At 35.9% G+C, this 10,164-nt stretch overlaps 1 protein-coding gene across 1 annotated transcript in view; it reads right to left on the bottom strand.

Moving 5' to 3' along the window:
• HMCN1 (hemicentin 1) overlaps positions 1 to 10,164 on the bottom strand; it is a 691,072-nt gene that overhangs the window by 377,763 nt on the left and 303,145 nt on the right. The window contains exon 11 of the mRNA XM_007937695.2: positions 7,140 to 7,415. Coding sequence (XP_007935886.1) covers positions 7,140 to 7,415 — 276 coding nt within the window. The remainder of the gene's footprint in view (positions 1 to 7,139; positions 7,416 to 10,164) is intronic.

The raw sequence follows: 10,164 nt of genomic DNA, 5'->3' as shown, positions 1-10,164 counted from the left end.
TCTGTCTCTCAATCCTTTGAAGATACCTAAATATAATTCTTTTGAATTCCTTATCAGAGAGTTCCAATGCTGCTTCTTCCTCAGGATGTGTTCTGGGTCTATATCGTGTCTATATCTTGTTTTTACCACTTTATCTTGCTTCTTTGTGTGGACTGTGATGGTCTGTTGTCTCCGAGGCATCATTGTATTGTGTTAATATCTCTGTTAATTGTTTGCGAAGAGCAGCCAATGGTAATTCCGGTTCTTCTAGGTGTTTTTTTTTTTAATCATTGGCCATTGGTGGAGAAGGAGGTGCTGGCTCTTGCTTAGTAAGTGATGTTGCAGGAGGTGTGGGTGTATTTGTATCTTATGGAGACTGATGCTGTCTCCCACTCAGTTAGAGAAAAATTACAATTGAATAACCATCAAAAAAGTGCAAGCACATGGACAAAAAATACACCATGAAATCACACAGGAAAAATATCCCAAAAAAAGAAAAAGGGGAGAAAAGAAGAAGAAAACAGGAAAACATGCAATATCTGGGGACAGGGTACTAAGGGAAAAAAGGTAGAGAAGGAGAATAATGAAGAAAAACATGGGAAAAACGAAAAAAAAAAAAAAAAAGAACAGAGTTAACCAAGAGGGAAAAAAAGAATAAAAAATAATAGTATTTTTTAATCAGGAAAAGAAAGAAAGAAAAAAAAAGAAGGTATAAACTAGGACCTTTTCAGTCGTGCAGGTCCAAAGAGTTCTTGGGGTTACTGGAAAGCAGAACCCCTTCTTAAGTCCCTGGAATCTGGTAGAGTGCTGACTCTTCAGGTTGTCTCTAGCTGCTCGTTACGTGTTCATTTGTTTTGCCTTGGTTTTATAGTTTAATATTTTGAAAGGGTGAAGCTGTTGTATTTTATTTTATTATTGATTCAGGTATGTTGGGTCGCTCTGCTGTTTTCTTTGTGATGGTGGAATCACTGTGTGGAATGTGGATATGTGTTTCTTTTTGTCATAAAGATGGTTTAGAGTTCAAAGGGGGACGTTTTATGGTAATTGGCTGAATATGGTTTCTTCTATTGAATGAGTGAAGTTATTGGCAGAGAAAAGTGAGAGCAAAAGAAGGAAAGCTTGGTGTTGCTAGGGTCGTTTTGTAGGGCTTTGTGCAGGCTATTATTGACAACATAGTTATTTACAAGACCGCAGCTCAATCTCAGGAAAGATTCCTGTTGTTGGGGATTCACAACTTTCCGCCAGGTTCAGGCACACTCAAAGACCCCATTTCTGAGGCCTCTTAGCTCCAATGGGCCAATCCAAGGCAAAAGAGCTTATCCAAGGCAAATTCCCGGGAATGCACTCAGCCGCGGCTTTTTCTCTCTCTCTGCCCCTTCCACCCACGGCTCTTGTGCAGTCTTGCCAGACCGCTAATGGCTCTGGAGTTTGTCTGTGATTCCGCCCACCTGCAGCGCCAAAACTGTGTGCAATTTCATTTGTGTTCATGATATCCGTGACCAGATAAGCAGGATGTCTCCCAGGCTGACCCAAACCTAATTGATGACCCACTGAGAGGGGAGGGAGCTCACCCTCCTGGCACAACAGTGAGTTCTCCGCTTGAGTTTCAGCGGTAGTGCACGCACCCCGCCTGCACCCGGGAGACCCAAATTATGGACAAAATCAGTTGCTGGAGGCAGGTCCCTGGGGCTGGCCTCTGTGTTGTTGGAGTGGTCACTGGTATGTTGATATAGGGCTCACGGGGATCTCATGTGGCCGCCCTCGCCAGCCAGTCAGTGACTGCTCCAGGGAAGTTTCCAATGGCCTCTCGGCTACCCATCCATCCTCCGCCAGGTAGCTTTTTCTTATATAATCTCCCTGTGTCTTTCCTCTAATTCTGCTCTTCTGTGTTTGGTGCACTCTGATTCAGTGAGCTGTTCAGAACACCAAAATCACTAATTCAAACTGCAGTACCTAGTTTTTCAAGCACTTAGATGGTAGAGGGATATAGCATGGTATTTAATGATAAGACTTCCTTTTGAATCTCTCTGGAATTTCCATTTTTTGCAATGTTATCCAGAATTTGTTATGATCCACACAGTTGGATGATTTTGCATAGTCAATGAAACACAGTCAAACATTTTTCTGGTGTTCTCTGCTTTCAGCCAAGATCAATCTGACATCAGCAATGATATCCCTAATTCCTTATCTTCGGAATCTGACTTGCATTCTGACAGATCCCTGTCAATGTACTAATGTTGTTGAATCATTTTCAGCAAAACTTTTCTTTTGTGTGATATTACTGAAATTGTGAGATAATTTCCGCCTTCTGTTGGATCATCTTTCTTTGGAATGGGCATCAATATGGATCTCTTCCAGTCAGTTGGCCAGGTAGTTGTTTTCCAAATTTCTTGCATACACAAGTGAGCACTTTTAGCATTACATCCATTTGTTAAAACATCTCAATGGGCATTCCATTCATTCCTCAAACCTTGTTCCTCACCAATTCCTTCAGTGAAGTTTGGACTTCTTCCTTCAATACCACTGGTTTTTGAGCATATGCTCCCACATGAAATGGTTGAACATCAGACAATTCTTCTTGATACAGTGACTCTGTGTATTTCTTCTGCTTTCTTTTGATGCTTCCTACATCAGTCAATATTTTGCCCATAGAATCCTTCCATACTTCAACTCAAGGCTTGAATTTTTGTTCAGTTCTTTCAGCTTGAGAAATTTTGAGCATTTTTTTTTTCACTTTTGATTATCAAACTCCACGTCTTTACACATTTCATTATGATACTTTACTTTGTCTTCTCAAGCTGCCCTTGGAAATCTGTTCAGCTCTTTTACTTCATCATTTCTTCCATTCACTTTAGCTAGTCTCTGTTCAAAAGGGTCTTTTCTGAATCCATTTTGGTCTTTTCATTCTTTCCTGCTTTTAATGACCTTTGCTTCTTAAACATCTCTAAGTCTTAGATTGATATTTAATTTTCTGTCTCTAATTCCTACATTTTAGAAATTCATATTATTCATCTGTTAGTTCCTTGCCTCCGTGTTCTCAAAGAACTTCTCAGGTATATGCACTGCATCTCTGATTTTACTTTTATGTATTATAAATTCTGCCCTTCAGTTTGCCTAATTTATATTTGCATTCTAATATTGCACTTTTACCCTCAAATCCTTTCTAATTTCTTCCATCACTCTTAATATTATCCTTTCATCACAGCTTGATCTTGCCTTATAAATCTACACTCGTGCTTAAAAGAGAATAGGTCTTATTGAAGATATTGGTTATACCAAACATTTTTTCCTAGTCTCTAGAATAAACTATTTTCAAAGCATCATTTCTTTTAAGTATCTCCCCTCTTTTTGTTCCAAGAAGGCTTGCGGTTCAAACCCACCAGCCACTCCTTGGAAGGAAGGTTGGACAATCTACTTCTGCAGTGATACTACCTCGAAAACCCAAGGAAGGGTCACTATGAATCGGGTCTGACTCAACGGCACATAACAATAACATGCATTATTATTAGTTTTTTGGGGTTTTTTTTTGTAAAGTTTTCTGTTTATTCATCTTCAAATGAAGTGACATCCAGGCCCAATGTCTATGAACAGAGTATTTTGCTGGGCCTTCTTTTCTAGTTGAACCTCTTTTTCAACTCTGCAGCTGAGTGAAAGCCTTAGATGCCTAACTGCTTCCCCAGTCTTCATTTATGAAAGTCTTCTGACTAAAATAGAATATACTCCTTTGCCATCACCTGTCTATAAAATCCCCAAATGACATTCCTTTCAATGTTTCCTTTGCCTCCAAATATTTTTGTTGATGGTAAACAGATATCTCAGGTTGTAATTTTCTACCTGGGGTGAGATTGCTCACCTGCTTCCTGCCCTGCTGTTTTACTGACTGTATCTAAGACATATCCAGGAGTCTGAGGAGACAGCATTCTGGCTTCCTAAACAAGTAACAGTTTCTTATTAGAGAAAACCATGAAACAGAGGAACAAGGTAACTGCCCCCTACTTTTCATGTGAAAAAAACTAGATGGATCACTGATTTATATTTTCATTCCACTGACTCTGAAATATAAATAAATACTGTATATATGCATATTTATACTACATGGTTCTAAGTTCATGTCTGCCCAGAAGTACCCTGAAAGAAAGACCTGCTGATCTACTTTGGAAAAATCAGTCATTGAAAATCCTATAGAGCAATTCTACTCTGTATTGACTCAACAGAAACTAGTTTGGTTTGGCTGGATTTCGTATATATATGTATATATTTTATATATATTATATATATATAATATAAATTCCTTCTAGGTTTTTTTTCCTACTATTAATTGCCACTGTTGGTTTTTAATGTTCTTCAGTTTTTGTCTTTTTAAAGTCTTTATGTGCATTTTACAGTTAAGTGACAGGAGGTTTTAATAGCTAGACATATGCTATGCTATTTTAAACTATAAATTCTTGCAAATTATAGTTTATAAAGCCACCAGAATTTTATAAAGATTGGATTTTAACTCTTAAAAATATTCCAGATATAAATAGTTTGCAAATAGACTTGTGGAGGCCCAGTAACATAAAATAAGGCTATGAATTAAACTATTGATTCTCTGTAAGCAAGAAAACTATTTCTAAGTGCTCATTCAATTCAAGTAACTATTTCATCTTTAAAATTTTCTAGAACTTCTTTAATCCTTATTTTTTAAACATTTAATACATAAAATAAGATTAATTTATAATCTACCCTTTAATGTCAATAGTTTGCATGCATATCATTTACTACATTAATATTCTCATGAATGTATCCCTGGATACAATAATCTCTTTATTAACTCTTCATAGTTTTCCAGTAGTGCATTCCACCATAAATTAATATATCCAGGTGGCCACAAATAGCTACTAAAACAGTGTCATAAATTCTATTTCTATTAAACAGTGTCAGAAATTCTAGAATATATTTTGTTAGATTTTTAAAACATGTTTATTCATCAAAATTTTTTCTCTATCTCAAGGCCAACTAGACAAGCCAGATATACACTGCAATAGGTCATAGCAATTAGCCAATAACCATATAATGCCATATGCTTTTTAATATTTATAATTAATGTATTATATAACATCTTACCTTAGCATTTATTTAAATCATTGCATAATAATAATTCTATTTTACAAGGTATAAAAGATTTCAGGGCTTCCCTTAAAAATGTACACTTCTAGTTCATAGGGTTTATAAAGTAGATTAAAATGCTCTTTTCAGAAATTATTGTTCTTGGAATCACCCAAGCTGCCCATTAAAAATTCAGATTTACAGGCCCAACAGGAGACCTATGGAATCAGAATCTTTAGACATGAATCAGTTTTTCTTTTTTAACAAGTTCTTTCTATAATTTCTTACCCAAAAATTTGAAAATCACTGCTCTAAAATTCTAGAAAGAATATTGATGGTCTAAAAATTGAACCTGAGGAAACAAGGAAGGCTCTGATTTTATATTGCAATCCATTCTAAGGAACTTCAAGTCACCAACCAAGATTGAATTTCAGAAGTCCATTAGCATTTATTTTATCTGAAACAATCAGTTTGGTAAAAGAGTTCTAAAGTTCTACTAACCCAAGTTTATACTTGGATAAACTTACATTATCTACACAGTTTACCATGTGGAAATGTAGTGAACCATTCACAAAAGCAACATTTCCCTAGAGATTTCATTTGATCAACTAACAAAAGACACATATTCAGATTGCAGAATGTTTCTCAACAACCAGGGAGAAAATTAGAATCAGATGTCAGACATTTTGTTAATTTTCACAGTAGTTTCACTTTTCATCCATTAATAAGGGAGCTCAGGTAGCATAGTGCCTAAGGCACTTGACTGCTAACCAGAAGGCTGGCGGTTCAAATCCACCAGCCACTCCCCAGAAGGAAGGTTGAACAATCTACTTCTGTAGTGATACCGCCTCAGAAACCCAAAGAGGGTCACTATGAGTTGGGTCTGACTTGATGGCACATAACAACAACAACAAGAAGCCATTAATAACATTCAATAAGCTAGCTTGAAACTCAAGGGCCATTTGCTTGGATACTCTCATTAAAAAATCATATAAAAACTTTACCTCAGACATGTTATAAAGTTGTTTCCAATGCCATAACCAAATAGGCAGATCCAGTTCTAATATAACCAGACTTCTACATTAGAGATTCAAAATGAAATATTCTGCTGAGGCAACTTCATCTTTCAGTTTAACAGCAAAAAACTGCCAATGGTGATTTTATCATTACATTAAGACTCCCAGCTGGCCTATCGTCATGAAGTTGTTGTTGTTATGTGCCGTCGAGTCGGACTCGACTCATAGCGACCCCTCCTTGGGTTTCCAAGGCAGTATCACTACAGAAGTAGATTACCCCATCTTTCTTCCGAGGAATGGCTAGTGGGTTTGAACCACCAGCCTACTGGTTAGCAGTCAAGTGCCTTAGGCACTATGCTATCAGAGCTCCCAGTCATTAAGTAGCGACATATAATTCTAGTAGTGTGAAGATTTAGAGTGGCTTCTGATCTTCCTTTGATAGTCTTTAAAATGATATATATTTAATACCATGTTTTAACACTTGTTTTCAGCTATCTATACATTTCCTCTATTTAGACATAATTCAAAAATAGTTTGTTATTAGTTAATTATTTATTAAGTACTCAGTGTGTGCATGTGTGTAGATGTATATAAGACAAAGTTAAAAACAATTCTGCTTAAATTTCAGTAAAATTTTATCAAGATAAGAAGCATCAGAAATTTTTATTTAAAAAAGTAAATCAATTGTATACATAGATAATATAGTACTCAAACTGTAAATAAACTTTTTGAAAAAAATACTAAAACCAGCAGAATTTTCACATTTTAAAATAATTAAGGCATTCAAAGATAATTTCTATTCATTTCCTCCTAAAATAGAAGTCTTCAACTAGTAGGCTTAATTTTGTTTTAAACTCATGTACTTGTTAATGATGTGTCAGTTTCCAGTTTAGTCAGCTATAAATCACTGAGGAGACACAAGCATTCTTTATTCAAAACTGTTTGTCACTTTTTGTGCAGATACTGTCACTCTTCAGTGGCAGCCTTGAGACAACAGATATCTAAGGAAGAAGACAGAAAGATAACACAATTTAGAAGTTAACATACTTATAGTACCTTGTACTGTGAGAAACACGGAAGCAGACGATGATCCTCCTTCATTGGAAGCCATACAATGGTATTCTCCAGCATCACTGAACTTGACATTCTTGAGCTCCAACGAGAGGTTAGCCAACACCCTAATTCTCACTGGGTCTACAAGTTTGATATCTCTGTCATTCCTCCGCCAGGTTAGATTGTAATCCACTGCACTGATGATGAGACAGGTCAAAACTGCTCTTTCTCCAGGTGTGATTGTAATATTCTTAGGCACTTGGATGACAGGCGGGGGCTCTGTGTGAAATAAAAAAGTTTAGATCAAAAGATCCAAAAGCCATTTTGCTCACTTACAGATATGGCTTAAAAATTTAATAAGTATTTCTTTAAGCTCTAATATGTAATATGTAGTACAACAAAAGTTATTGATGAATGCATATACCTATGACCTCAAGAACACTATCATCTACTTTTAAGTATCATCTACTTTTATGCATTCAAAATGTAGTGCACATTTACGTATAAAAGAATACTCAAGTCAAATCTAAAAATTATAGACATATGAGGATCAAAAAGCCATGGTAAAAAGACAGAACTAGACTGTTTAGGATTGTGGAATAAGGCAAATTTTGCATGTGTTTTAAAGAAAGTAGAATTTACAGACTTTTTAAAAATTTACATATATATATACGTATATATGTATATACATATATATATGTGTGTGTATATATATATATGTGTGTGTATGTGTATATATATTATATATATATACTTAGTGTTTTAAAGAAAATAGCCTACAAAGATTTATAGACATGGCAAAGATATGCCAATATCTAATAGGAACAGAGTTAAAATCTCATTAATAAGACATGGTACAATAGTAGAATAAGATAATTGTTTCCCCAGCTGAGAAGGGTAACAGTTTTATTTTAGAAGGTGAAGTGAATAGTAGGGCAAATCCTTTAATAAAATCATATACACACAGACATGTACGCAAATGGCATTGTCATGTATATTTCAGAAGTTTTCAAAAAGCAAATTGCTAACTAAATATTTAACCAACATTTCTAAGTAGAATCACAGATTGATTGCTCTAGTTATTTTTGAAGTCCAAATGCTTCACAATCATCTGATGTGAGAAACCATTGTTGATCAATAATACAGCAATAAAAACAGGTGATCTACGTAGCTGGAAATCCATATGTCTGTGTTAGTTTAAGAATGAAAGAGTATCAGAATATTGAAGATTAAATTTTCTCCTTCTGCTATTTAAAACTGTATATAAATACAGATGAATATCTTAAGCCTGAATAAAATAAAGACTAGAAACAGATATACCAAAATCATAGTGGTTATCACTGAATGATAGAAATGTGGTAATTTCCATATTTCTCTTTGTTTTCCAAACACTTTGTAAAGAATATATGCTATTTTAAATTATAAAAAATAACATAACTTTTATCATTCTGCTATGTTTTTTAAATCTCATTAAAATAATTGGTGAATGATATGGGAAAAAAGTACCTGGCAAGGTTGGGCAATCTACTTTTGTAGAGAGACTGCCTTCAGAAACCCATGGAAGGGTTAATATGAGTTCAATCAACTCAAGAGCAGTGAGTGTGTGTTTTTTTTTTTTTTTTTTTTTCCTCTAACTATGGCTAAGCAACTCTGGTGGCACAATGCCTAAGGCATTTGACTCCTAAGCAGAAAGTTGGAAGGTCAAACTCACCAGCTGCTCCATGGAAGGAAGATAGGGCAATCTACATCCATAAAGATTTACTGCCCTAGAAACCCAATGGGGGTCGCTAAGAGTCAGAATGACTCTAGGGCAGTATGCTTTTTAGTTACAGTTGCCAGATAAAATACAGGAACCTTAGCTAAATCTGAATTTCATATAAATATCAAATAATATTTCAGCATAGTATGTCTCATGCAATGCTTGGGATATACTTACATGAAATTCAAATTTAATCCAGTATCCTGTGTTTTTATTGGCTAAAGCCATTATAAGCTAGGTGAACTGAAAGTAATTGTGTGTGTGTGTGCACATGTCCAACACTATCTAAAACTTTCACAGTCCACAAGGTATTATAAATATATGTGTGTGTATATATATACATATATGCACATATGTGATAGCTGGAGCTGTGTGTCAACTTGGCTGGACCATAATTCTGTGTGGTTTGAGCTGTTGTGGTGTGGTTGTTCCCATGATGGGATCAGATGATTATGTTTTGAGTGGCCAATCTGTTGAATGGGAGTTTCCCTAAGGGGTGGCTTGTTTCCAGTATATCTGTGGACATCCTGGGAGAGGAGACATTCTTCTGTGGATCAGGATTCTGTTGTGCTGTCTACAACTGTCCGTGAGTGAACAATCCACAATTTGGCCTGGAGATCTTGGATTCATCATTTGTTGGAGTCAACAGCCATTGTACTGCCTGCCAGCCTTGAGCTCCTCAGCACCTGTGGCTTCAAGAGTCAGGAAAAGCCTCCAGCTTGACGTGGAAAAGCCTCCAGCTTGACGTTTGATCCAGGAACTTTCGACTTGCCAGCTTCTATAAGTGTGTGAGCCATTTTCCTAAGATAAATTTCTCTATATATACATATATATAAGCTTTACTGGTTTTGTTTTGCTAGAGAACTCAGCCTAACACAACATAGGTATATAGTCCCCTTTTTAAATGAATTTCTTCAACTATACTAGGGATTTTAGGAGATATTTAAGTATTTAAAAGTCCTTATTATAAGCTTGTGGCAGATATTAGGTGAACACACCCAGATCCCGCTTCAGGATCAACACTCTCATTTCTCTAGCTGCCTGATTGTTGGTTGTTGATTCACTCCTCTTCCAGGGCAACTCCCATGAAGTGATTGCTCAATGAAGGAACAAAGGAACCAGACAAGGATGCCCTTGATCACCACTTCTATTCAACATTGTATCGGAAGCCCTAGCAACACCAATAAGGCAAGAAAGGGAAATCAAAGGCATTCAAATTGGTAAAGAACAAGCCAAACTATCCCTATTTGCTGATGATATAATCCTATA

This window comes from Orycteropus afer, unplaced genomic scaffold, assembly GCF_000298275.1.
Source record: "Orycteropus afer afer isolate SDZICR_OR568_19922 unplaced genomic scaffold, OryAfe1.0 scaffold00043, whole genome shotgun sequence".
NCBI lineage: Eukaryota > Metazoa > Chordata > Mammalia > Tubulidentata > Orycteropodidae > Orycteropus > Orycteropus afer.
The sequence above is the reverse complement of the archived record's forward strand: the minus strand, read 5'-3'. Positions and strand labels throughout refer to the sequence as shown.